This window comes from Leopardus geoffroyi, chromosome D3 (assembly GCF_018350155.1).
Source record: "Leopardus geoffroyi isolate Oge1 chromosome D3, O.geoffroyi_Oge1_pat1.0, whole genome shotgun sequence".
NCBI classification, from domain to species: domain Eukaryota; kingdom Metazoa; phylum Chordata; class Mammalia; order Carnivora; family Felidae; genus Leopardus; species Leopardus geoffroyi.
In genome coordinates, this window is record NC_059339.1 from 14,291,626 (window position 1) to 14,317,084 (window position 25,459).

The following is a 25,459-nucleotide window of genomic DNA, read 5'->3' on the forward strand; positions in this document are numbered from 1 at the left end:
TTGGACAGTGCTGCTCTAGACTATTATTTACTACAAATGGGTTTTTTGTTTTCATTTACTTCTTAACATGACCATAAATGGAGACTAGCACTTTTTTTAGTACGCATGAAAATTAAGATGAAAAAGGCTTATTCACGTCCTCCTTAAAGCTATCTTGTGGACCACACACTGGGGTCCACAAGGACCCCTGACAAGCAAGGCTCCAGGAGTTTGGGGGCTGGATAATTCTTTGTGGTGGAGGCTGTCCTGTGCACTGTAGGATCCCTGGCCGCCCCCCAGTACATCTCTTCCCCTGTTGTGATAACTAAAAATGTCTCCAGACATCACAAATATCCCAGGGGGGCAGGAGAGCCCCAGGTTGAGAGTCACCGCTCTAATTTATACATAAAATAAGGAGATGGTCCAAATTCCAGTCTTTTGGCATCAGTAACACAGGACTTACTCTGCACAGCAGACCTATTAGAACACATCCTCTGCTGGAAAGCAAGACTGAAACACATTGGCAAGCCCTCGAGTTGGCAGGTGCCAGTGAGTTCTTGCTTCCAGAAATGGGGATGCCTGCGGTAACTGAAGGACCTACCTGCTGCTGACTAGCCATGTGACCCTGAGCAGGCCTGAGTCTCCACTCTCCCATCTGCACAATGGGCACATCATTTCAAAGTAATTAACTTGTCCATCTTGAGGACTCAGAGACGGGGTTGAGACTAGAGCACAAAGAACATCACCCTTGAAGGAAGGGCGGTGGCCCGGGCCAGCCGACACTCTCCAGGTAGGAGGACCAGGCCACTGGGGGTGCGGGGGGGTGGGCCGCTGCTTCCAGAAGGGAGAGCGTCTCCGTTCTGATCTCTTTCCAACAGTCCCTGCTGCCTATTCTAGACTCGCTGGCTCAGTGCAGGTTTGGAACTGCGGGCAGGGTCAGGAGGAGGGGTGCTGGCCACTCCCTAACCCTCAGCTTGGGGTGGGCGTGGGCACACACCTGGGAGGGGGCTGGACCCCAGGTCTGGCCCAGCCACTCCAGGGTGTCCTGTTCCCATGGGGATGGGCCCACCGGGTGGCAAACTCAAATCATCTTCATGATGGTTATTACTGATTAATAATTGTCTGCACGTGGCCGGCATGATCGTGGCTGGCACCGAAAATGACACCTTTTCTCAATGATGGCAGAACAGCTGTAAGCAAGCAACGCTGGGGACGGGTCTGGGGGAAGCCCTGGGGTCTGGCTGGATGTTCAGGACATGCTCACTTCCCTGGGTGACCCCCACCCCTGCCCAGGCCCGGCAGACCTCCCCCTGCTGGGAAGCCAGCATTGTGATCCACCCAAGCTCTGAGGGGAGGGCGGGACAGCAAGTAACCATGCTGAGTGCCTACTGCGTGCCAGGCTGCCCATCCCACTTAATCCCCGCAAACCCACGACAGGATGAATAAAATCCCTGCTCTGTGGATGAGAGCACAGAGCTTCCAAGCACTTCAGTGACCTGCCCAAAGCCGTGGACGCAGTCGCTCCAGAGACTCCCAACCACAATTTTACAGTAATTCCTGGAGAAATAGCACCCTTACGGAGCAAACTGAAGCCCTGCACTAAACTAAGCCCTGCACACAACTGGAACGGGGAGATAAGCACAGGAGAAACCCCGTGGTGACAGGTGGGCAGCTGCGAAATGTGGATTTCCTCTGGGAGAGGTCGCTGGGGGCCCCCTGGCCTCTCCCAACACTACCCAGGTTTGTGTTGACACAATCAGGCCAGCCGCCGCCTTGCCCTTGACTTGAACTTGCCTCCTGGTTGACAGGGGGCCTCTGAGGATGAGGGAAAGGAAAGGAGGCCCATGTCATTCCATTTCCTTTCTTCCTTGTTACCCTGGGGCTTTAGCAGACCAAGAATCAAAAGGAAGAAAATCAGAGGCCCTGTCCCCTTTTCCTCCACCGGTGAGAGAATCCACAGGCAAGGAGAAAGAGAGACAGTGTGGACAGCCTCCAGGAGGGAGGAATTGTTTTCTTGTTTTAATGTTTATTTATTTTTGAGAGCAGGAGGGAGGGGGAGGGAGGGGCAGAGACAGAGAGAGAGAGAGGGAGAGGGAGAGAGAGAGGATCCAAAATGGGCACTGCACTGTCAGCACAGAGCCCGATGTGGGGCTTGAACTCACAAACCACGAGATCATGACCTGAGCCCAAGTTGGACGCTTAACCTACTGAGCCACCCAGGTGCCCCAGGACCTGGGTTTTAAAGAGCCTTGAAGTCGGATAAGGAAAACATCTGCTGGGCCTCTTTTTGTCTGGACACAAATACCTGAGTTCATAGTGATGTTACCAATTGCTTTCTCAGCCCCTCAGCCTGGAGTGATGGATGAATATGTGTGTGTGTGTGTGCATGCAATCCCTCCACCAGCAAATGCGCAAGTGAGCGCTGCTAGGGAGACAGAGGGAAGAAGGAATTTGCACGAGTCAGCCCTCCTGGCTTCTTGGGTTCTAACTTGAGGGACTCTCTCCATTTATCTACCCATTGATCTATTTGCTCATTTACCTACTTCTTTTCTTAGCTCAGGTGCTATAGATAGTTCTGGAGACTGCACGGAATCTTTTTGGGGGGAGTAAAATCTAAAAAGCAACTTCGGCTTCTGTTGTGCTGTTTCTAGATCACACAGAAGCAGCCAGATCAAGTTTTGCTGATTTGGGGATGCTCTTCGATATTATAGGTATTATATAGCATGAACGAAATTCACTTTGGGCGTGGTGGGGGGGAGGGCTGGGGTGTCACCCTCAAAGAGATCAGTGGTTCTCCAAAGCCACTGAAACGGAAGTAAAAGGAGAGTGTGAGTGAAGCTGCATAGAAGAGGGGTGATTAGAGAGAACCGCAGGGTTTTTAAGTTTGGGAGCGTGTGGCTCAGGCTCCAAATGAAAAGTCACAGAGGGCAGACCTTCTGAATCATGGGTTGTTTATTTGGAATCAAGCTGTTTCTCCCGGTCAACTGCAGGCAGCTTGCCCTCGGGCGGGTGAGTGGCTCCTGAGAGTTAATTACTTAAGGATGGTTAATGATTCTCCTGGGTGATCCTGGGGGGAGGTATATGCAAATGAATCATAATTACAACAGCTCAGCAGCAGCTACTAGGTAGTGTTTTCTGTGCTCCCGCACGGTGCAGGACGCTTGATTGTGTTAGTTCATCCACACAAGAGTCCTATGAGGTAGGCATGAACAGACCCATCATTTTTCTTGCAGACAAGGAAACTCAAGTTCAGGGAACCGAAGTCACGATCAGGTGGGGCCACAGGTGGGTCTCACTCTAAATCCCTTAACTGACACTCATGTTGTACTAACATGTAGGAACGCCCAAGAAAACATGCAGCAAGGGCTCTTGGGTGAGGCCGCCTGCCAGGCGGGTCTTCCAGGCAAAGGGGGAGTCTCCCTTTTAAGCTCAAGGGCAAGGGCTTTCAGGGCTTGGGGGTGCTCCGTGCCCAGTAACCCACATGCACTTAAAGGCACCGCTCGCAAGACAGGTCCCAAGGGAATCACAATGTGACCTGGCATTAGCAACAGCCTCGCCGCTCAGCCAAGTGACCTCAGGCCCAACACCCGGTCTAGGTCCTCTGAAGCCATTCGGGTGACTTCTCACTCCCCGACTGTCATCCGTCAAGGACCCCTCTGTGCCCTTCCACCGCCGCTCACCTGCCGGCCTGCAGCACCCCGGAAATGCTGAAGAGCCCGAAGTCTGTGATCACCACTTTCCCGTTGTCGTAGAAGACATTCTTTGACTTGAGGTCCTTGTGAAGGATCCCCTTTGCGTGCAGGTAGCCCATGCCCTGGAGGGAGCCAGGAAACGGGATGTCGTCAGGGAACACGGAGCGTTCGCCGCTACCCTGGCTCGGGTTCAAGAGCACCCTGAACAGCTGCACTGCTTGGGACCCAAACGCACAGACTTGCAGGTGGGGCTGTGCGGGACCGGGCAGGGTCCTCAAGGCACGCCTCTGCCACCGCCCTCAGACTACGGCCAAACTGTTCCCACCTGGCTCTGAAGCGTCCGGAAGAAGCCCCAGAGGAAGACATCCCTAGCGGGAGAAAAACTGAAGACGAACCAGAGAGGTGGTCCCCAGAGTAAGCTGAGGGATGCCATCAACCACCTCCCCGCACTTCCTCTTTGAAAAAAATAACTCCTCAGCAGGACGTTTGTTTTATAGCTACTTAACCCATATCAGCGCTGAAGGCACCACATTCCTCAAGGGACAGATCATGATCCAGTGATCAAGACCACGGAGGAGAAGCTAGCTCAAGGGTGAGTGTCTAGATTCTTGTGTGTGTGTGTGTGTGTGTGTGTGTGTGTGTGTGTGTGTGTGTGTGTTGTTTTTTTTTTTTGTTTTGTTTTGCCTTTATGAGCAGTCACATTTTATCTCTTCTAACAGCTCAGTCCTAACACTTCCGATGGGAAATGAAAGTCCCAGTCAACTGACTAACGAGGCACCTGCCAGAAAACACAGGATGTTCCAGTTTGTTTTAAGCCCAAACAACACTCCCAACAATTGGATGTTTCCCCGGCAGCTGCAGAGAGAGAGAGAGAGAGAGACAGAGAGAGACAGAGACAGAGGGCTTCCACTCATGGGAATTCAAGCATCCGAGGGGTAAGGGATTCTAACAACACAAGCTTCTCCTGGTACCCTACGTGCCCAATTATCATGATGATGAGGCACCAGACAGAAGCCAGACATCGGGAGACCATCCCTAATGGTGGGATCTGGGCAAAACTCTTACTCACATACAGCGTGGTATTTTTCAGGGCAAGTCTAATTTTTTTTTTTTTTTAAATCCAGACTGCTGGTCTGAAGCCAGACCCTGCATCTCTCGGGAGGGAGTCCCTCCCTGTGGTACCTTCACAATTTCTTGGGCAATCTGCCTCGTTTTGTTGACATCCAAGACGATTTTGGCGTCCCTCACCACAGAGTAGAGAGTCCGTCCCTTACACAGGCTGAAAAGCAAAAGGAGAGGACACATTATTGGCACTTGTTCAGATGAGAGTGACCCACGGCAGTTGTCCGATGTGACAAACAATAGTGGATGTGCCACTAGGACGCCTGTTGGAGAACAAGCCTGTGAATGGACCTCAGGTCTGGCTCTGGGATGCAGATCTGGGAGCACGTTCTTTGGGGTTCTTCGGGGTCTTCACCGACACCCCCACCGCCAGCATCTCAGGACGCCCGCAGAACCTAACCCAGTCCAGAGGCAGGCTTGCCACGTTCCCTCCGTCCCAGGGTTGCACGGAAGGAAAGCTGTGCATGAACCAATAACTTCTGGGGTCCTGAGACGCCACTCAGACAGCACTCTGCCAGCCACCTGTCCCAGCTGCTCCCACTCGCCAGAAGCTGCTGAGGTGGGCGGTTGGGGCAGTGATGAAACACCATCAAAGTGGTGGCTCATATCCACCGAGGACCATCAGCCAACGATGCATTCAAGCCCTTAGACGGTTGTGTGTAAACACGGATACCCTGTCCCCCAAACCAGATGCCCGTCTAGAGGGTTTTTTTTTTTTCAACGTTTTTTATTTATTTTTGGGACAGAGAGAGACAGAGCATGAACGGGGGAGGGGCAGAGAGAGAGGGAGACCCAGAATCGGAAACAGGCTCCAGGCTCCGAGCCATCAGCCCAGAGCCTGACGCGGGGCTCGAACTCACGGACCGCGAGATCGTGACCTGGCTGAAGTCGGACGCTTAACCGACTGCGCCACCCAGGCGCCCCTAGAGGGTTTTTTAAACTATGTTCAGACTCACTGAGTTCATTTTGAGGACCAGTGGTTTAAGATAAATGACAAGATGGAAAAGGACGTTAATGCAGCGACAGTGACACCTTCTCATTGAGTTGCCTGCTTGCTCATCCATCCGTCCCTTCTATGGTGAGCTCCGTTCCCGGCACACACACAGCAGGCACTCAATACGTGCTCACCGAATGAGGGAAAGAATGAATGAGTGAATGAATAAATGAATGAAGTCTATATTTACCACAGCATTCCCTGCCTCTAGCGCCAAATCTAGCTCAGAGGAGCAAAGTGTCGGCTGGAAAAGGAAGGAATGGCATTAGGGAAGTTCATGATCCATCTTCTGTCAAAACTGATGGCTTGCATTTTTCTTTTAATCTATGATTTCATTGCTAAAATACTCTCAGCCCCTTCCTTCAGTATTTTTCGAGCCCTTGTTATGTGCTACACTTGGCTGAGATTGTGCAGTGGAAGCTAGATCCCGGCTCTGCTCCTTACTGTGTGTCTTTGGGTGGGTTACTTAACCCCTCTGGGCCTCGGATTCCTCAACTAGCAAAGAGAATGAGTGATACCTACCTTGTAGCGTCACTACGAGGACTGAGTGAGAGAAGGAACTGAGTGTCGTGCCTGGCACCTGGTGGGAAGTATAGCATCGTGGTGAGAATTTGTGGGTTAGAATCCTGGTGGCATCAGTGAGTAGCTTTGTGACCCTGGGCAGGTGAGCTAACCTCTCTGAGCCTCACTTTCACTATCTGTAAAATGGAGTCAATAGTTCCTGCCTTACGAGGTGGTTAGGAGAACCCCATGAAATCAGGTGTGTAAAGGTATCTCTCCATGCCCAGCGCACAGTAAGTACCGTACTCGCGAAACGCTGGCTGTTAGGCGAGGTAGTAAGTGATCAATAAAATGCCAAATGTGTACGCACACTTGTGTAAATATGTGCTCTATATTCATACGCATACGACATCTGCTTGTCCATCCATTGTATTCCTACCTGTCTACCTGGCCACGTATCTACCCATCCACCCACATACCCGTCCACAACGCTACCTGTGACCTTTCACTAAGACTCATTTCTTAGTGAGGGGGTCTGATTCATCCGTCCAAGGTCGCCCCGTAAGCTGGTGGGAGGCAGCCACGGTGACTCAAGTCTGTCCCCTGTTGTTGCTGTCCTGGGGGGTACGTTTGCTGTGGCTACTGCAGGAGAGGGGGAGAGAGGCGGGCTGTGCAGCCAATTAAGCCACACTGACATTTAAATATGGGGGATTGGCGGAGACCGTGGGTGGACCCCCTCCCCTGGATACTCGGTTCTTGAACAGCCACCTACACTCATTACAGGCCAGAGCCCAGAAAATACTGTTCCCGCTGGAGACAGCAGAGCAAATAATTGCAACAGGCTTCAAGACTCCCAGACTCTCCTTCCCGTGGTAACTGTGTGCAAGTCTCAGGCTTCAAACACCCATTCCATTTCCTTCCCTGCTCCCAACTTCCTTTCTGGGAGCAGCTGCGAAAATCTTTGCTTCTCTCGCTACCCTGTGGTTTCTGGGGCTGCTGGAGTACATCCATCGACTGGTGGGATGTAAATTCGCACGACCACAGCCTGGCACGTCTACCAAAGTGAAATATACAAACACCCCACGATCAGCGGTTCCTTCCCTAAGTATATATATATCCAACAGGCATGCGTACTCACATTCACCCACAGACATGCCAGAAGGTACGAGAACGTTAATAGCAGCCCATTCATAATAGCCCCGCACTGGAACCAATCCAAATGTTCATCAACAGAAAGATGGATTGATTGCGACAGAGCCAGATAACAGCATATATTCGTATCGTACTGGATAATAATCAGCGAATTACTGCTAACTGCAAAAAACGTGACGTTCATAAACACAGCGTTAAACAAAGACGACTCAAGACTCGCACCGAATGACTCTGTTTACACAAAGTGCAAAACCAGACAAAACTGACCCATGTGCTAGAAGTCAGTGTAGTGGTGACCCTTGGGGGCCGGGGAGGCTGGAAAGGGCGTGAGGGGTCCAATGTGGCGGGGGGGGGGGGCAGCGCGGGGTGCAGGCAATGTTTTGATTTGGGTGCTGGCTGGCACATGAGTGTGAATTGAGTGGAAATTCATCAGGTTGTGCTCTCAGGATCTGGACACTTTGCCAGATGTTATACCCAAAAAAGTCTGCTGGAAACAAATTGGCATGGTGTTGAAATTTAAAAGAAAATCTAAACCAACGCTGACACCCCAGGTATCCATGTCTAAGCGCTTCACACAGTCCCAAGGGGCAGAGTCTACAGAGGAATTAGGTATTTATCCGGGGCTGAGCTGGAGAGCAGGTGCGGGGCGAAGGCTGAGCTCGAAGCAGGAGCGGGCATCGGGCGGGTATCCAGGGCGGAAGAGGCTCAGATACTCCAGACACGTCAGTCCAAGTGTCTTTGGCAACTGTTCTGAGCTTGGGGCTTCTGTGGCTAACACTGGTGCCCAAAAGCCATTTGCAGCGTGGGAGGTGGGGAAGGGAAAGGAGAGGATGAAGGGTTACAACCCTCACAGCAACTTGCAGGAGCCACACTGTGGCCCCATTTCTACAGACGAGGATATGGAGACCCAGAGGGGCAGAGGACCTGCTCACGGACACACAGACATGGGATCAGCCCAGTCCTGATCTTTCTCTCATCTCCTCTTTGGTGTGGGTGCTGGACATGATTTGGGGGCCATTTAAGAGACACGCAGCCAAGTGAATCCAAATCCGACTCTCCCATTTACTACTTACGGGGTGTGACCTCGGGAAGGGACTCCAACCTCAGTTTCCTCATCTGTAAGATGGGAGTAATAGTAATAATTCCAGTTAATGTGTCTGAGCCCTTGTTATGTGCCAGGTACCGGGGTACTAAGCACAGGTACAGGTACTAAGCACGAGAGCCCCCCCCCCCCCACGGTGGGTACCCTTGCTGTATTCCATGGATTCCAAGATGCATATTTCCTTGAAGTTTAACATCTCCGAAATCAGAATGTGTCTGATTGATGGACAGGTAACAGTTCTGTTGGCACTGTATTTCTCTCTTTGTAGTACGTGAATACAACGTGCATATTGTAACTAACAGCATCTTGGATTTAATCAAGTCTTGGCTCAGCCACATTTTACAGATAAGGAAACTGAGGCTCAGAGAGGTTAAGTAGGGCTGGGATTTGAACGCAGGCAGCCTGGCTTCAGAGCTCATGCTCCTGACCCCCATCTTTGGCTCCATAACTTTCTCTCAGACCCCAGCACGTCATACGCCCTCAGTAAATGGTAGCCATAATGTCATTGCTATGGCAACGAAGATTAATGAGGCCCGCTGGCCTTGGTAGCAGAGTCGGTCAGGAGGTGTTTCAGTGGCTTCAGGATATAGTGAGTACTTCTCTAGCTCCTGGGGCAGTACGCACACATGCACGCACGCACACGCACACACACACACACACACACACACACACCCCTCCATATCTCTCTCTGCTAAAAGATCACATTTCTCCAAGAAGAACAAGGCCCAGAAATGTCTCACTTGGTCTACAGGCCGATACAGAGGTCTCTTCAGCCCTGACCCCAGACAGGTCATTCATACAATTCTGACCTTTGACCCCATGTCCCGGGTGACACAGTAAGCCTTCTGGCCAGGACGACACTGTAAGTGGAAGATCCTTGTTGTAAACCAGCCCCAAAGAGGACTGTCAGAAACAATGAGATAAAACCATCTAGAAGGCTCATCTCCAAGGGCCTCCGTCCAAAGTGGCTAATTCTGCCAGAACAGTGACTAGGAGAGAAATCTAGATGCCTGGGGTGGCCACTTCCCTTCCCTCCTCCAAACCCCTCAGCACCAAGCCCGGGGACCCAGGCCGGTGTGAATGAATGGTGGGGAGTGTGGGCTGGGGGCCCCCTCCTCCGAAGACTGTCAGACAGGCCCCCAGCCCAGTTCTGGCACCTCTCAGCCCACATGGCTTTGGAGACTCATCAGGGGCACAGGGTCCCCATCTGCTACTGTGGGCGTGGTCAGCTGAACAACGGTCCCCCACAGCTGTCCACGTCCTCATCCTCAGACACGGTGACTATTTCCCTTATATGGCACGTGGAACTTTGCAGAGGCAACTACGGTTTTTGACGTGGGGAGACTGTCCTGGCTTATCTCAGTGGGTCCGCTGTCATCACAAGGGTCCTTAAGGTGAAGGGAGAGATAGAAGAGAGAGTCAGAGGGAGATGTGAGTAAAAGACTCAACCAGCCCTTGCTGGCTTTGAAGATGAGGAGGGCGTCATGAGCCAAGGGGTGCAGGCAGCTTCTAGAAGCCAGAAAAGGCAAGAACAGATTTGTCCCCTACAGCAGCCAGGATGAACGCAGCGGACACCTTGATTTTAGCCCTGTGAGACCCATTTTAGACTTCCGACCTCTAGAATCGTAAGATACATTTGTGTTGTTTCAGGCCACGAAGTCTGCGGTCCTTTGTTTCGGCAGCCCTGGGAAACGAACCCAGTGGGACAGGACGTACTGCATCGCAGGAGGGTGTGAGGAGGCAATGAGATCGCACAGGCACAGTGCTTGGCCCAGCGTCTGGCCAGAACCTATATACTCCTTCAACAGCAGCTCATATCACTGCTAATAATATTACTGCTGATATCGTTGCTAATGATCATGCTTTCCTGCTTAGGTGACCACCAGTGCCCTTCACGGCCTCTCCGGCTTCCCTAATTTGGTCTCTATCCAGCACTCCTAGCGGCCACTTCAAAATGCAAAGCTGACCGGTCGCTCCCTGCTACAGTCCCCCCTCTACCTCTCTCCCACCCCCACCCCGGGGTCTCTGGACACAGACCCAACTCCTCCAGGGCCCACAGGTGTGATACAGACTGGCCCCGACAGGCTGTTCCACCCCCTTCTTGTTGGGACTCTCCCTTTTGTTCACTGAGTTCCAGTCCCACACACCTACCTCAGGGCCTTTGCTTGTGCTGTTTCCTCAGCCTGGAACACTCTCCCCATTTGTCTTCAAAAGCCTTCCCTGGCCTCCCCAACTAGTTCCCTCGTGCCCTGTAAGTCCCTGCAGCACCACGGACCTCATCCCTGCAGCACTTGTCCTGGTTGGAATTGTACACACACTGGCTGGAATCTTTGATGACAGATTATCTCCTCCAGACTACTCTCTGTGAAGGCTGGGTCTAGGTGCTTCTGGCCACAGCTGCGCTCCCAACATACAGAAGGTCCTGAAGGAATCGGAGTATGCAATGCTACAGGCTGCCTCACATGGCCAGACCTCGCAGGGAGTGAGATCCCCACTGCAACACCACATCCAATAAAACAGAAACTACCTCTCAGGGGTCTGCCTTCACCTTTCTTGGCTTGTTTGCTTGGGGGCTTTATTTTGGGGCTCTCTGAGGGTAACAGATGGTCCCTTGGTGATGGAAGCCTGGTCTTAAACGGGAAGGTCTTTAGACCGGGCATGTATAATCTCCTCCCTGCCTAGACCTCAGAGGTGTTTAAGCACAAGTCCAGTGGCTGATGAACCTGCATGGGCACCACAGTCCCTTGGAAGAGCGTGTTAAAACAAAGATGGCTGGTCCTACCCCAAGAAATTCTGATTCTGAGGGTCTGGATTGGGTCCAGAGAATTTGCATTTCTTTTTTTTTTTTTTTTTTTAATTTTTTTTTTTCGATGTTTATTTATTTTTGGGACAGAGAGAGACAGAGCATGAACGGGGGAGGGGCAGAGAGAGAGGGAGACACAGAATCGGAAACAGGCTCCAGGCTCTGAGCCATCAGCCCAGAGCCTGACGCGGGGCTCGAACTCACGGACCGCGAGATCGTGACCTGGCTGAAGTCGGACGCTTAACCGACTGCGCCACCCAGGCGCCCCTCTTTTTTTTTTTTTTTAATGTTTATTTTTCAGAGAGAGACAGAGCATGAGCGGAGAAGGGGCAGAGAGAGAGGGAGACACAGAATCTGAAGCAGGCTCCAGGCTCCGAGCTGTCAGCACACAGCCCGACGCGGGGCTCGAACTCATGGACTGCGAGATCATGACCTGAGCCCAAGTCGAACGCTTAACCTAACCCACACGGGCACCTGTGAGAATTTGCATTTCTAGTAAGTTCCCAGGTAATGCTAATGCTGGTGGTCCAGAGACTCCCACTTTGTGAAGCACCACTCAAGACCAATCTCATTTTACTGAGGCCCAGAGATCATCAGTTAAGTTCACAATCGATTTAGTGAGAGTGGCACTGTGGGCAGGGCAGTATTCTGTTCCAGGTGTGTGCAAGACAGGCCCAGTCCTTAATCTCATGGGGCTGACCGGCCAGGGGAGATGTCAGCCAATAAATAAGTAAATAAGCAAATGGAAAGATGTTCCGAGAAGCATAAGTGCTAAGAAGAGAATAAACAGATTTACTGGACAGAGAGTGGTGGGGCTGGGGGCTTCTTTCACTAGGACAATCAGGGTAAGTCCCTCAGGGGAGGTGACCCTTATGCCAAGAGCTGAAGAAAGAAGGCAGCCACGTGAAAATCTGGAGGAAGAGTTCCAGGCTGAAGGACCAGCCAGTGCAAAGGCCCTGGGGTAGGACCAGGCTGGTACACTTGAGTAACACAGCAAAGGCCATATGGCTGGGCTCTAGAGAACATCTCCCAGGGCCCGCTTTCCTCAAGTGCTGATCTTCCAAATAAAAGAAACAGCTGGGTGGAAACAGTCCTTAGCTCTGCCTGATTTGTGTTCCCAAGGCAGTTGGTTTCAAAGTCAGCTGTTGTTTTAAAACACTCTATTCTGTCAGACGGGATTTATAACTCTTTGGTTGTTCACTCACTTCTAAGCATTCTCCACCTCTCAAAACTCAAAACCCACTTAAGTGCCCCTCTCTTTCCCCCTTCCCTTGAGCAAATAAATCACGCTTCAAGCGACAAGTTGCGTACTCCATCAAACTCCTTCCGCAGGCAATCTCTTAACTTCCAAGTCGTTCATGAATCTAACACTGAAGATATTAAACCTTGGGACTCTGGGCTTTCTAATAAAAAATGCCAGGTTAGCTTCCTATTAAAAATGGGAAATGCCAGAAAGCAAGTGAGAAATGCCAGCTGCTCGCCACCTGCTTAACCTGATGTGCGTCCAGGAAATGAAGAGTTATAGAGTTCCATTTAGTAGGAGGTTGGTGGCAGAAGGCTCATGTCCCAGCCAGACGAGAAAGACGACGGTGGCCTGCCAGACACCGGAATATGCAAAGCAGGAGCCTAGCTGCCCATGAGAGCAGGACTTACTTTTCCCCAACGCACACTCCTGCCCTCCTCCAGCCTTTGATATTGCTGCAAAGCCCAGAGAAGTCGGGGGTTGGGCGGGGGGAAGAGGAAGCTTAGACTCTGTCTTACGGGCTTCTTCTCTCCAGGGCTGGATCCAGTTTTGCTGGCCTCTGCTCTCCAGAGGCCAAAGGTTGGCTCCTCTGGGCCCTTTAAGTTCTGAGATGGGGCTGTGATAATCAGTGAGTGCTTCTGTCCCTGACTGTGACCTCAGGCTTTGGGGCATCTGGTGGGCATCTGCCCTCCGTGGTCTGGGCTTTACAAGGGTAGGAATGCTCCAAGGGTGCAGGCAATCAGCTAGGGAAGCAGGAGCCTCTAGCTCACCACAGGAAGAACTTCCAGGAAATGGTAGCCTGGCTGGTCCTCTGCCTTTGGTCACATTGTGTGGTCTGGTCGCCATCTGAGACCTGTTCTTGACCTTGTCCAAAGACATGCCAGGACATGCTCCTCCCTCACTCTACACCATATATAAGTACACATATACATGTATACATATATGTACATATGTAATCATGTATACATATATGTATATATATGTAATCATGTATATTGTGTGTGTGTGTGTGTGTGTGTGTATTATCATTTCCTAAGGGTCAGACTGTGTATCTCACTGCAATCATTCCAGAATCACCTTAAGATTTTTGCCAGATTGGCATTATTTATCACTTACTAATACTTTTTCTTTAGATGCATTGCCTTGAAAAAATAAGTGTGTTTTTTTAACCACATAAAGGAAATTTATTTCAGAGTATACTGAAATTTATACTCTGAAATTTATTCAGAGTATAGTCTTAAACATGGAGAAGCTTATTTTGTGGGCTGCGAGAAAACTTAAGATGATTTACTGCCTCCAAGCAATGGTTCTACCTTTGATTTCTTCCTTAAACCCATCAGATGGCACTTTACTTCTTCTCTGTGTCATCCATCATTCCTCTGATGTCAAATTTCTGGCTCTGTTTATTTTTTTTTAATTTTATTTTTTATTTTTAAAAATTTACATGCAAATTAGTTAGCATATAGTGCAACGATGATTTCAGGAATAGATTCCTTTGTGCCCCTTACCCATTTAGCCCATCTCCCCTCCCACAGCCCCTCCAGTAACCCTCAGTTTGTTCTCCATATTTATGAGTCTCTTCTCTTTTGTCCCCCTCCCTGTTTTTATATGCTTTTTGTTTCCCTTCCCTTATGTTCATCTGTTTTGTGTCTTAAAGTCCTCATATGAGTGAAGTCATGATTTTTGTCTTTCTCTAATTTCACTTAGCATAATACCCTCCAGTTCCATCCACATAGTTGCAAATGGCAAGATTTCATTCTTTTTGATTGCCGAGTAATACTGCATTGTATATGTATAACACATCTTCTTTATCCATTCATCCGTCGATGGACATTTGGGCTCTTTCCATACTTTGCCTATTGTCGACAGTGCTGCTATAAACATGGGGGTGCATGTGTCCCTTCGAAACAGCACACCTGTTGGGGCACCTGGGTGGCTCAGTCGGTTAAGTGACCGACTTCGGCTCAGGTCATGATCTCACAGTCTGTGAGTTCGAGCCCCACGTCAGGCTCTGTGCTGACAGCTCAGAGCCTGGAGCCTGCTCCGGATTCTGTGTCTCCCTCTCTCTCTGCCCCTCCCCTGCTCATGCTCTGTCTCTCTCTATGTCAAAAATAAATTAAAAAAACATTAAAAAAAAAAAAAAGAAACAGCACACCTGTATCCCTTGGATAAATACCGAGTAGTGCAATTGCTGGGTCGTAGGGTAGTTCTATTTTTAGTTTTTTGAGGAACCTCCCTACTTTTTTCCAGAGTGGCTGCACCAGCTTGCATTCCCCCCAAAAATGAGTGTATTAAAAAAAATTTGTATCATTACTTTCTATCATTGCCAGGCAGAAAGCCTGAATCTCTAGCCCCAAATAAATGTAAAAAATAAGTACAGTGAAAGCCCATATGTCAAACAAAATGAAATCCTAGCTTGGCATTTGTGGCCAAATGCTCTGATCTTGAGGCCTCCTCTTTGTTTTAAAAGAGAAGTTTAGAACAAATCAGCCCTCAACAAGTACAAAAAGATCGAGATCATACCATGCATATTTTCAGACCACAATGCTATGAAACTCGAAATCAACCACAAGAAAAACTTTGGAGAGATAACAAATACTTGGAGGCTAAGGAACATCCTACTAAAGAATGAATGGGCTAACCACGAAGTTAAAGAGGAAATCAAAAAGTACATGGAAACCAATGAAAATGGTAACACCACAGCCCAAAGCCTCTGGGATGCAGCAAAGGCAGTCATAAGAGGGAAGCATATAGCAGTCCAGGCCTTCCTAAAGAAGGAAGAAAGATCTCAGATACACAACCTAACCTTACACTTAAGGAGCTGGAAAAAGAACAGCAAATAAAACCCCAAACTAGCAGAAGGTGGGAAATAATAAAGATTAGAGCGGAAATCAATGTTATCAAAACCAAAAAAAACAAAAAAAAAAAAAAAACAAAAAAAAACAGTAGAACAGATCAATGAAACTAGGAGCTGGTTCTTTGAAAGAATTAACAAAAGGGATAAACCCCTAGACAGTCTGGTCAAAAAGAAAAAGGAAAGGACCCAAACAAATAAAATCAAGAATGACAGAGGAGAGATCACAACCAACACCGCAGAAATAAAAACAATAATAAGAGAATATCATGAGCAATTATATGCCAATAAAATGGGCAATCTGGAAGAAATGGACAAATTCCTAGAAACCTATAAACTACCAAAACTGGAACAGGAAGAAATAGAAAATTTGGACAGACCCATAACCAGTAAAGAAATTGAATTAGTAATCAAAACTCTCCCAACAAACAAGAGTCCAGGGCTGGATGGCTTTCCGGGGGAATTCCACCAAACATTTAAAGAAGATTAACACCTATTCTTTTGAAACTGTTCCAAAAAATAGAAATGTGAGGAAAACTCCCAAACTCATTCTATGAAGCCAGCATCACCTTGATTCCAAAACCAGACAAAGACCCCACTAAAAAGGAGAACTATAGACCAATTTCCCTAATGAACATGGATACAAAAATCCTCCACAAGATACTAGCCCACCAGATCCAACAATACATTAAAAGAATTATTCACCACAACAAAGTGGGATTTATACCTGGGATGCAGGGCTGGTTCAGTATCTGTAAAACAATCAATGTGATTCACCTCATCAATAAAAGAAAGGACAAGAACAACATGATCCTCTAATATGCAGAGAAAGCATGTGACAAAATACAGCATCCTTTCTTGATAAAAACCCTCAAGAAAGTAGGGATAGAAGGATCATACCTCAAGATCATAAAAGCCATACATGAAAGACCCACCACTAATATCATCCTCAATGGGGAAAAACTGAGAGCTTTCCCCCTAAGGTCAGGAACACAACAGGGATGTCCACTCTCGCCACTGTTATTCAACATAGTACTGGAGGTCCTAGCCTCAGCGATCAGACAACACAAAGGAAAAAAAAACATCCAAATTGGCAAGGAGGAAGTCAAACTTTCACTCTTGGCAAATGACGTGATACTCTATATGGAAAACCCAGAAGATTCCACCAAAAAACTGCTAGAACTGATCCATGAATTCAGCAAAGTCGCAAGATATAAAATCAAGGCACAGAAATCGGTTGCATTCCTATCCACCAATAATGAAGCAACACAAAGAGAAATCAAGGAACCGATCCCATTTAGAAGTGCACCAAAAACCATAAAATACCTAGGAATAATCCTAACCAAAGAGGTGAAAAATCTATACACTGAAAACTACAGAAAGCTTGTTAAAGAAATTGAAGGAGACACAAAAGAATAGAAAAATAGTCCATGCTCCTGGATTGAAAGAACAAATATTGTTAAAGTGTTGACACTCCCCAAAGCAATCTACATATTCAATGCAATCCCTATCAAAATAACACCAGCTTTCTTTACAGAGCTAGAATAATCCTAAAATTTGTATGGAACCAGAAAAGACCCCGAATAGACAAAGCAATCTTGAAAAAGAAAACCAAAACAGGAGGTATCACAATCCCAGACTTCAAGCTATACTACAAAGCTGTCATCATCAAGACAGTATGGTACTGGCACAAGAACAGACACTCAGATCAATGGAACAGAATAGAGAACCCAGAAATGGACCCACAAACATATGGCCAACTAATCTTTGACAAAGCAGGAAAGAATAGCCAATGGAATAAAGGCAGTCTCTTCAGCAGGTGGTGCTGGGAAAACTGGACAGCGACATGCAGAAGAATGAACCTGGACCACTTTCTTACACCAGACACAAAAATAAACTCAAAATGGGTGAAAGACCTAAATGTAAGACAGGAAGCCATCAAAATCCTAGAGGACAAAGCAGGCAAAAACCTCTTTGATCTTGGCTGCAGCAACTTCTTACTCAACACGTCTCCGGAGGCAAGGGAAACAAAAGCAAAAATGAACTACTGGGACCTCATCAAAATAAAAAGCTTCTGTGAAGGAAACAATCAGCAAAACTAAAAGGCAACCGACAGAATGGGAGAAGATGTTCACAAACGACATATCAGATAAAGGGTTAGTATCCAAAATCTATGAAGAACTTAGCAAACTCAACACCCAAAAAACAAATAATGCAGTGAAGAAATGGGCAAAAGACATGAATAGACACTTCTCCAAAGAAGACATCCAGATGGCCAACCTAAACATGAAAAAAGCTCAACATCCCTCATCATCTGGGAAATACAAATCAAAACCACAATGAGATACCACCTCACACCTGTCAGAATGGCTAACATTAACAACTCAGGCAACAACAGATGTTGGCGAGGATGCGGAGAAAGAGGATCTCTTTTGCACTGTTCATGGGAATGCAGGCTGGTGCAGCTACTCCGGAAAACAGTATGGAGTTTCCTCAAAAAACTAAAAATAGAAGTACCCTACGACCCAGCAATTGCACTACTAGGTATTTATCTAATGGATACAGGTGTGCTGTTTCGAAGGGGCACATGCACCCCAATGTTTACAGCAGTGCTATCGACAATAGCCAAAGTATGGAAAGAGCCCAAATGTCCATCGATGAATGAATGGATAAAGAAGATGTGGTATATATACACAATGGAATATTACTCGGCAATGGAAAAGAATGAAATCTTGCCATTTGCAACATGGATGGAACTGGAGGGTATTATGCTAAGTGAAATTAGTCAGAGAAAGACAAAAATCATATGAGTTCACTCATATGAGCACTTTAAGACACAGAACAGATGAACACAAGGGAAACAAAAATCATATAAAAACAGGGAGGGAGACAAAACAGAAGAGACTCTTAAATATGGAGAACAAAACAGAGGGTTGCTGGAGGGGTGGTGGGAGGGGGGATGGGCTAAATGGGTAAGGGGCACAAAGGAATCTACTCCTGAAATCATTGTTGCACTATATGCTCACTAACTTGGATGTAAATTAAAAATTAATTAATTAATTAACTAATTAATAAAAAAGAAGTTGAGGGGTAAACTTCTAGGTGACTCAGTTGGTTAAGCATCCAACTCCTGGTTTCAGCTCAGGTTGTGATCTCGCAGTTCGTTAGTTTGAGCCCTGCCTTGTGCTCTCTGATGTTAGCACAGAGCTTGCTCGGATCCTCTGTCTCTGTCTGCCCCTCCCCCACTTGCACCTGCATGCGCGCTCTCTCTCTCTCTCTCTCTCTCAAAAATAAATAAACTTAAAAAAAAAATCAGCAAGTCAGGGTTAAGAAGGTGTCAGATACCAGCACTGGATGGAGACTTTCTCCTTAATGTCACTGGAAGGAGGGAAAAGGATTGAAGAGAAAAAGAATGGTCGCCCCCTATGTAATTCAATGCTATCTGGGGCCAGCGGAACCTGTCCCACTCTCTGGGAAACCTGTCAAGTAATCCCTCCAAGCTGCAAACCCTCCCCTCCTGCCAATTATGCAACAACCGAGCACTACAGGCCAGGTTTGTGCAGTGAAAGGGCCATTTCCTCACTCTGATGGAAGTGACATTCTCGTGGAGGCCCAGATAACAGCAAATAGACTAAGTTCAACAAGCAGGACAGTGGAGAAACTAACATGGGTTAGGTAGCGACTAAGGGGAAAGGGGTGGGTGCCTCCGTTAATAATTGTCAGGCTGTCCTCTCAGGAGGGGACACCAGGGGCCCCCTTCCCACCACATCATGCTGTCTTAGGGCGAAGACTCTGCATTGATTTCTGGCAACTTCTCACCACATGCCTTTTGTCTCATCTCTCCAAGAAGGGCAGGCATGTCTTGTTCAGGATGATGACCATCTCTGGAAGGCTGAGCAGGGGACCAGGGCAGAAGCAAAGGTTTCCAGGGATCATCTCATTCAATGCTTCAAAGCTCTCTCTAAAGTGGGTATGGTTATTCCCAACGTACAGATGGGAAACTGAGGCAGTGAGTCAGCCTGGATAGAACACACTTCAGAATCAGAACCACTTGGGATAAAGCTCTGCTCCTTTCTGGCTGTGTGATCTCAGGCAAGCTATCGGAAACTTCTGGAACTCGCGGTGCTTTGTGATCTGTGAGGTGGGGTGAGGAGGGAAGGGAGTTGGCAATATATGTATGTGGCCTCTGTGTCCAGTTTGAGTACTCACTACTCAGCACCGCTTGTAATGGGGCCAGGTGGGACAACGGTCTCCGTTTATGGAGCTTCCTCTGACAAGGCACTGAGCTGAGCACTTCTCAGGCCATCCTTCCCAGGAGGGCAGGCACTAGGCTACAAATGAGGCAATTCACGTGCAGGAAGGTTATGTGACCTGCCCAGGGTCCCACGGTTCAGTAGGTGACAGGCTCCGGATTTGAGGCCAGCTCTGAAATACCACATCCTTCCAGGATTTTATAAAATCCCCTTGGGAAAAGATGGTGTGGCAAAGAGGAGCGAACTGAACCCACTGAAGATGGCCTGACTTCTGGAAAAGTTTGTCCGCTGAGCTCCGCTGAGATACCCTTCCCCCCAACTCAAGGCCAAATTCAGGGCCAGCCCATGTCTGGCCTCACTGTCCACTTGCCGCTTCTGTTTGGGAATTCCCAGCTGCCACCCAGAGATCTGCTGGGCAGGCTGAAGAGGGTTCGGCCATGTGAAGGGGTCCTCAGAGCTTCTGGATGCACCCTCGAGGCACACGGCTGGCCAGGCCCAGGGGAGGGGCTCCAGAAATGCTCCTGGAGCAAGCGAATGAACACGCGACTCCTATCACCTTCCTTCTTCCCATCATCCACTGCGGCTGGAATAGCGGTGTTTTGTGCCAAGGCAGATCCTTCTTCCCGGCTTAGCACGCAAAACAGACCAGGAGCCGAGCCAGAGCAAGTTAGCGACGAAGCGTTCAGCCTCTTCCCTGTCTGTGCAGAGTACCGAAAGACCACACCGGTCCTCCCTTCCAGGGCTGGATGCCGAAACGTATCAGTTCTTGTTGCTCCCTGACCAGAACCACATTTTTCTTTTTTAAAGCTGAACAGGAAACTGAATTACCATTTAAAAAATGTATATGCATAGCCGCTAATTTATATGCATTAAAAACCCACAGAGGACCGGCTCCAAGGTGTCAGCAGGGTTATTTGCAGGTAGTGGGATTAAGAGCTTTACAAGTTTTTTCCTTGCTGCTTATCTCTCTTTTCTAATTTTTCTCCCAATAAACACATTGACTTTTGTCAAATGAGAGAAAAAGGGGGGAAAAAAAGGCGCCCCTGAGTCAGAGTGAAATGAAACCAGACGCACGTTTATTGTATAGACAGTTTGGAAAATACTGGACGGGTAACAAACTGGAATGAGTACAGTATGAACCACATCCATAAGTCTCTCTGGCTGTGACTCTTTCAAGGCAGGAAGCGTTTTTTTGTTTTGTTTTGTTTTGTTTTGTTTTGTTTTGTTTTGTTTTGTGTGTGTGTGTGTTGTTTTTATTCGTGTTTTTTGTTTGTTTGTCTGTTTTTGTGCCTTGTCTTCTGCACAGGGTTTAGCATGTTGTGGGCACACAGCAAGTGACCTGTCCTTATCTGGAAGCCCCAGTAGCATTCTCGCCCTGAAAAAGTTCAATCCCTAATGAAGAAGGCAGAGTTAACAATCTGATTTTTTTTTTTTTTTAAATAACTGTGCCTGGTTAGAGAAGGAGGGGCAGACAATGAGTGGTGTGCATAACCCAACGAATGGCTGTGTCCTTTCTGCCGACAGGGTCCAGGTCCCGAGCAGGTGGAGGGACTTGGTGAGGTGGGGAGGGGGACACAGAAGGGGGATGGGAGAATTCTAGCTTCCCAGGAGATGGATCTCAGTGTGGCACCTACCTGGCCATGATGTAAGAGAACATGTATAGCAACTTCTAGAATTCAGGCTGTAGACCGGCGTTATAGATCACTGGGGCCACCTCCTTCATAGAAGAGATGGGGATGCCAAAACACAGAGGGAAACAGAATTTCCCACAGCCAGACTCGAACCCCAGATCTGCCTGACGCTCTGTTCTGGGTCTGCAGCCACAGAGCCATGCTGCCTCCTAAGAATCATCAATACGATTCACTGAACCTTCTCATGACACCCTGCTAAGGGTTTTACATGAATGATCTTATTTACCACTGACCCTTGAACAACGTGGGGGTTGCACATACCCCACACCCCACACACGACTCCCTGAAAGCTTAGCTGCTAACAGCCTCTTGCTTCCTGATAATATAAACGGTCGATTGACACATGTTTTCTATGTTAAATGTCCCATATATGTATTCTCACAAAAAGGTAAGCTAGAGAAAAACAATGTTAAGAAAATTATAAAGAAAACACATTTGCTGTACTGTGTTTCTCCAAAGGAAAAAAAAAAAAACCTCTGTATATAAGTGAACCTGTGCAGTTCAAACCGGTGCTGATCAAGGGTCAACCATAGTTGCGTTCCCAACCTCAACCTTGTTAGGAAAGCAGAATTCCTATTTCACAGGTGGGAAAAACTGAGACTCAGGGAGGTCAAGTCATCCGCTAAGCCCCTGCAGAGGAGACCTACGAAGCGGAACTGCCTACCCCCAGTCCGACACCAGCCCCTTGCTCTTAACCACTACGCTACATGGCCTCTTTGGGAAATACAAAGAACAGGGCTGAGGGCTGAGGGCACCAACATTTTCCAAGCTCCTGAGACAAGCGTGTGCTCACTTCAGCTCACTGGAGCCCCGTGGCAGAACTGTTCACCTCCCCACTTTTCTGATGAGGAAGCAAAGGTTCCAGGAAATGAACAACTTCCCCAAGACCCTTCCTGGCCAGGCTGTGGATCCAGTTTGCCCCAACCCCCTGGCCTTTTCACTGCCTCTCTTTTCTTTTCTTTCTTTCTTTGCACTTAAAAGATAATGTTTACTCAGTTTTGAGCGAGAGCACGTGAGCAGGGGAGGGGCAGAGAGCGAGGGGGACAGAGGATCCGAAGCGGGCTCTGGGCTGACAGCAGAGAGCCCGACACAGGGCTGGAACTCACAAACCATGTGATCATGATTACAGCTGAAGTGGGACACTCAACCCACTGAGCGGCCCCGGCACCCCAGTCTCTCCCTTTCTTGACAAAGCCCGTGATACTGGGGCACCCCAGCATACACCCAGCTAGCTCATTGTTTCAGGGTTCACCGAGGATTTGGAAGAGCATAGGTACAACGGCCTAGTAAATACCTAGTCAATTCTGTTTTATTAGAACACAGCCACACCCTCATTCTCTATAGACGCATCGCGCTATAATGGCAGAGTTGGGTACTCGTGATACAGATTGTATGGCAAAGCTAAAAATATTTACGGTCTGGCTCTTTGCAGAAACATTTGCTCACCCTTGTTGTAAGAAACTGAGGTGGGGCAACAGAAGTTGGGCTATCAGAACTAGACAGAGCTTAACGAATTTGAACCCTTCTCCTTTGCCTTGGGAACTGGGTGTGGTCAAGGCCAAGTGGATCTCCCACTTGTTCAACCATTCGTCCATCCATGAGTGTGAGCTGAGGCTCCCAGCCAGGTGTGGGGATGTCGGAGTCTGGAGGGCAAGGCAGACACGACACAGGAGCGTCAGCCGGGGTCACAGGTGCAGGGACAGGACTCTGGGCTTCACTTGGGCCGATGAGGGAGGAGGAATTGGGTCAGCACAAACGCAAGCCGGGAATTTATCTGCGAGCCTGTGTTATACAACAGTGGTGACGGACTGAGCTGCCTCCTGGACGGGAGGAGGCTCCAGGGAGACACACACCCAGGTCAGCCATGCCGTGACTCAAACACGGGCACCCACGTCAAGCCTGCGTCCTCCTCTCCACAGTCCCTGCCCGAAACCTCCTACTGCACCCCACCAGAGCCTTCCCAGGCAGCCCCCCGGGCACGAGACTGGCGGGACGAATGTTCATCCAAGCGAGGCAAATCCCAAATTGCTTCAGAACACCTCCCTTACAGACCCCTGGCTTGCGCAGGGCCACCACGGGGGAGATTCCTGAGCCTCCGACACCACGCAATGGGTCACCGTAGCTGAATCCAAAGCCTCAGGCACGGCACAGGTCTGTGCGTACCCGTATGTGCGTGCACACTCTTGTTTCTGCGGGTGCCAGTGCCCCCTCTGCGTGCGTATGCTTCTGTGGACATGAACACGTGTGTGCATACGTAGTGAATCTGTGTGCATGGGTGCGTGCAGGTGGTACACGCGTGTGCACGTATTTATGTTTGCGTACATTTGTGTTTGCGTACGTGTGTCGGGGGGCGTCTTTGCATCTGTGTGCACGTCTACGCCCATCTCTGGGTATGTTTTTGTGACTGGCGTGGGGAGAGCCCTGCAGAACTGACCACAGCCTCTCCCCTCTCAGAAAGCACTCTGTCTGCAATTCCCTTGGCCTTTGACACGTTCCAACAGAAACATGGCTTCTCGGTCTGAAAATGGCAAGCTCAGCTGCCAGGGGCTGGGGGTTGGTAAGAGTGGGGGTATGGAGTGACAGGGTTCATGGAGACAGGGGTTTTCTTTCTTTTTGTGTTTTTTTAAATATTTATTCATTTTTGAGAGAGACAGACAGAGCATGAGTGGGGGAGGGGCAGAGAGAGAGGGAGACACAGAATCCGAAGCAGGCTCCAGGCTCTAAGCTGTCAGCACAGAGCCCGATGTGGGGCTCGAACCCATGCACCGCGAGATCATGACCTGAGCCGGAGTCAGACGCTCAGCCGACTGATCCACCCAGGCGCCCCAGGGTTTGTTTGTTTTGAGGTGATAAAAGGTGCTCCAATTAGATTTGGTGAGAGTTGCACAATTTTGTAAATATACTAAAAACCACAGAACGGTATGGATACTTTAAATGAGCAAGCTTTAGGAGAGAATATAAATAAAATCAATACAGTTGTTTACAAAAGGAAGAAAATGGGGAGTTTACAAAAGTCCCCGCTCGTTTCTTCCTGCTGCAGGGCACAGAGGAGCCCTGGTGTGGGAAGCAGGAAAATCCCCTGATTTCTCAGGCTTGTCAATCAATCAGGGAAGGAACTTTGCCCAGTTTCCACAACCCATAGGCCTCTGCCAGCCAGATGTGTCCTTTGCACTGGAAGCTTTTTAGATAAATCCAGAATACCGAGGGGATCTAGGGCAGGCTGGATGGGCAGCATTGGATGGAAACGAACTACCATTTCGTCACCCCAAGAGGGATGGGGACGGATCTAGAGATGGGGGATGTACTGGGAGGAAGTGTTCCTTTTACATGTGGCGACAGAAAAAGAGAATGGAGGGGACAGAGAATGTAGCAGGAAGGCAGGAGCAGTAACCCTGTGGTTAGGAGCTCACAACTTGCAGCTGGGCAGAACTGAGTTTCACATCCAGTCCGGGGACCCTTAAGCTTTTCGGCAGGTTGCTTAAAATAAATGCGGATAGGCGAACCAGAATCTGCCTCGTGGGTCTGGGGGGATTAAGTTAGAAAATGTGCATGGAAGAGCCAACAGCCATGTGTTCACTCAATTCTGTTCCGTGTTGCTCCCTCTAGGACCCACCGGAGTCCACACCGCCCAGACTCTTTGCAGTTATGCAGCACCAGGCGACTGGCTCTGGCCAATGACAGGTCATCTCTGTCACTTTCTGGTTGGGATACTGAGAAGCCCATCTGTAATCTCTCTTTAAGATATTTTATTTTATTTATTTAAAAAAAAAAACTTTTTTTTAACGTTTATTTATTTTTGGGACAGAGAGAGACAGAGCATGAACGAGGGAGGGACAGAGAGAGAGTGGGAGACACAGAATCGGAAACAGGCTCCAGGCTCTGAGCCATCAGCCCAGAGCCCGACGCGGGGCTCGAACTCACGGACCGCGAGATCGTGACCTGGCTGAAGTCGGACGCTTAACCGACTGCGCCACCCAGGCGCCCCTAAGATATTTTATTTTGAGAAAGAGAGAGGAGAGAGAGTGTGTGCTCAGCAGCAGGGGGTGGGGGCGGGGTGCAGAGGGGCAGAGGAG

General features: G+C 48.8%; 1 protein-coding gene across 3 annotated transcripts in view; it reads right to left on the reverse strand.

Annotated features, from left to right (window-relative positions):
• KSR2 (kinase suppressor of ras 2) overlaps positions 1-25,459 on the reverse strand; it is a 442,708-nt gene that overhangs the window by 22,260 nt on the left and 394,989 nt on the right. For all 3 annotated transcript variants that reach the window (XM_045459434.1, XM_045459431.1, XM_045459432.1), the window contains exons 15-16: positions 4,854-4,950; positions 3,660-3,793 (exon numbers count right to left, since the gene is read on the reverse strand). In XM_045459434.1, the coding sequence (XP_045315390.1) occupies positions 3,660-3,793; positions 4,854-4,950 (231 nt within the window). The remainder of the gene's footprint in view (positions 1-3,659; positions 3,794-4,853; positions 4,951-25,459) is intronic.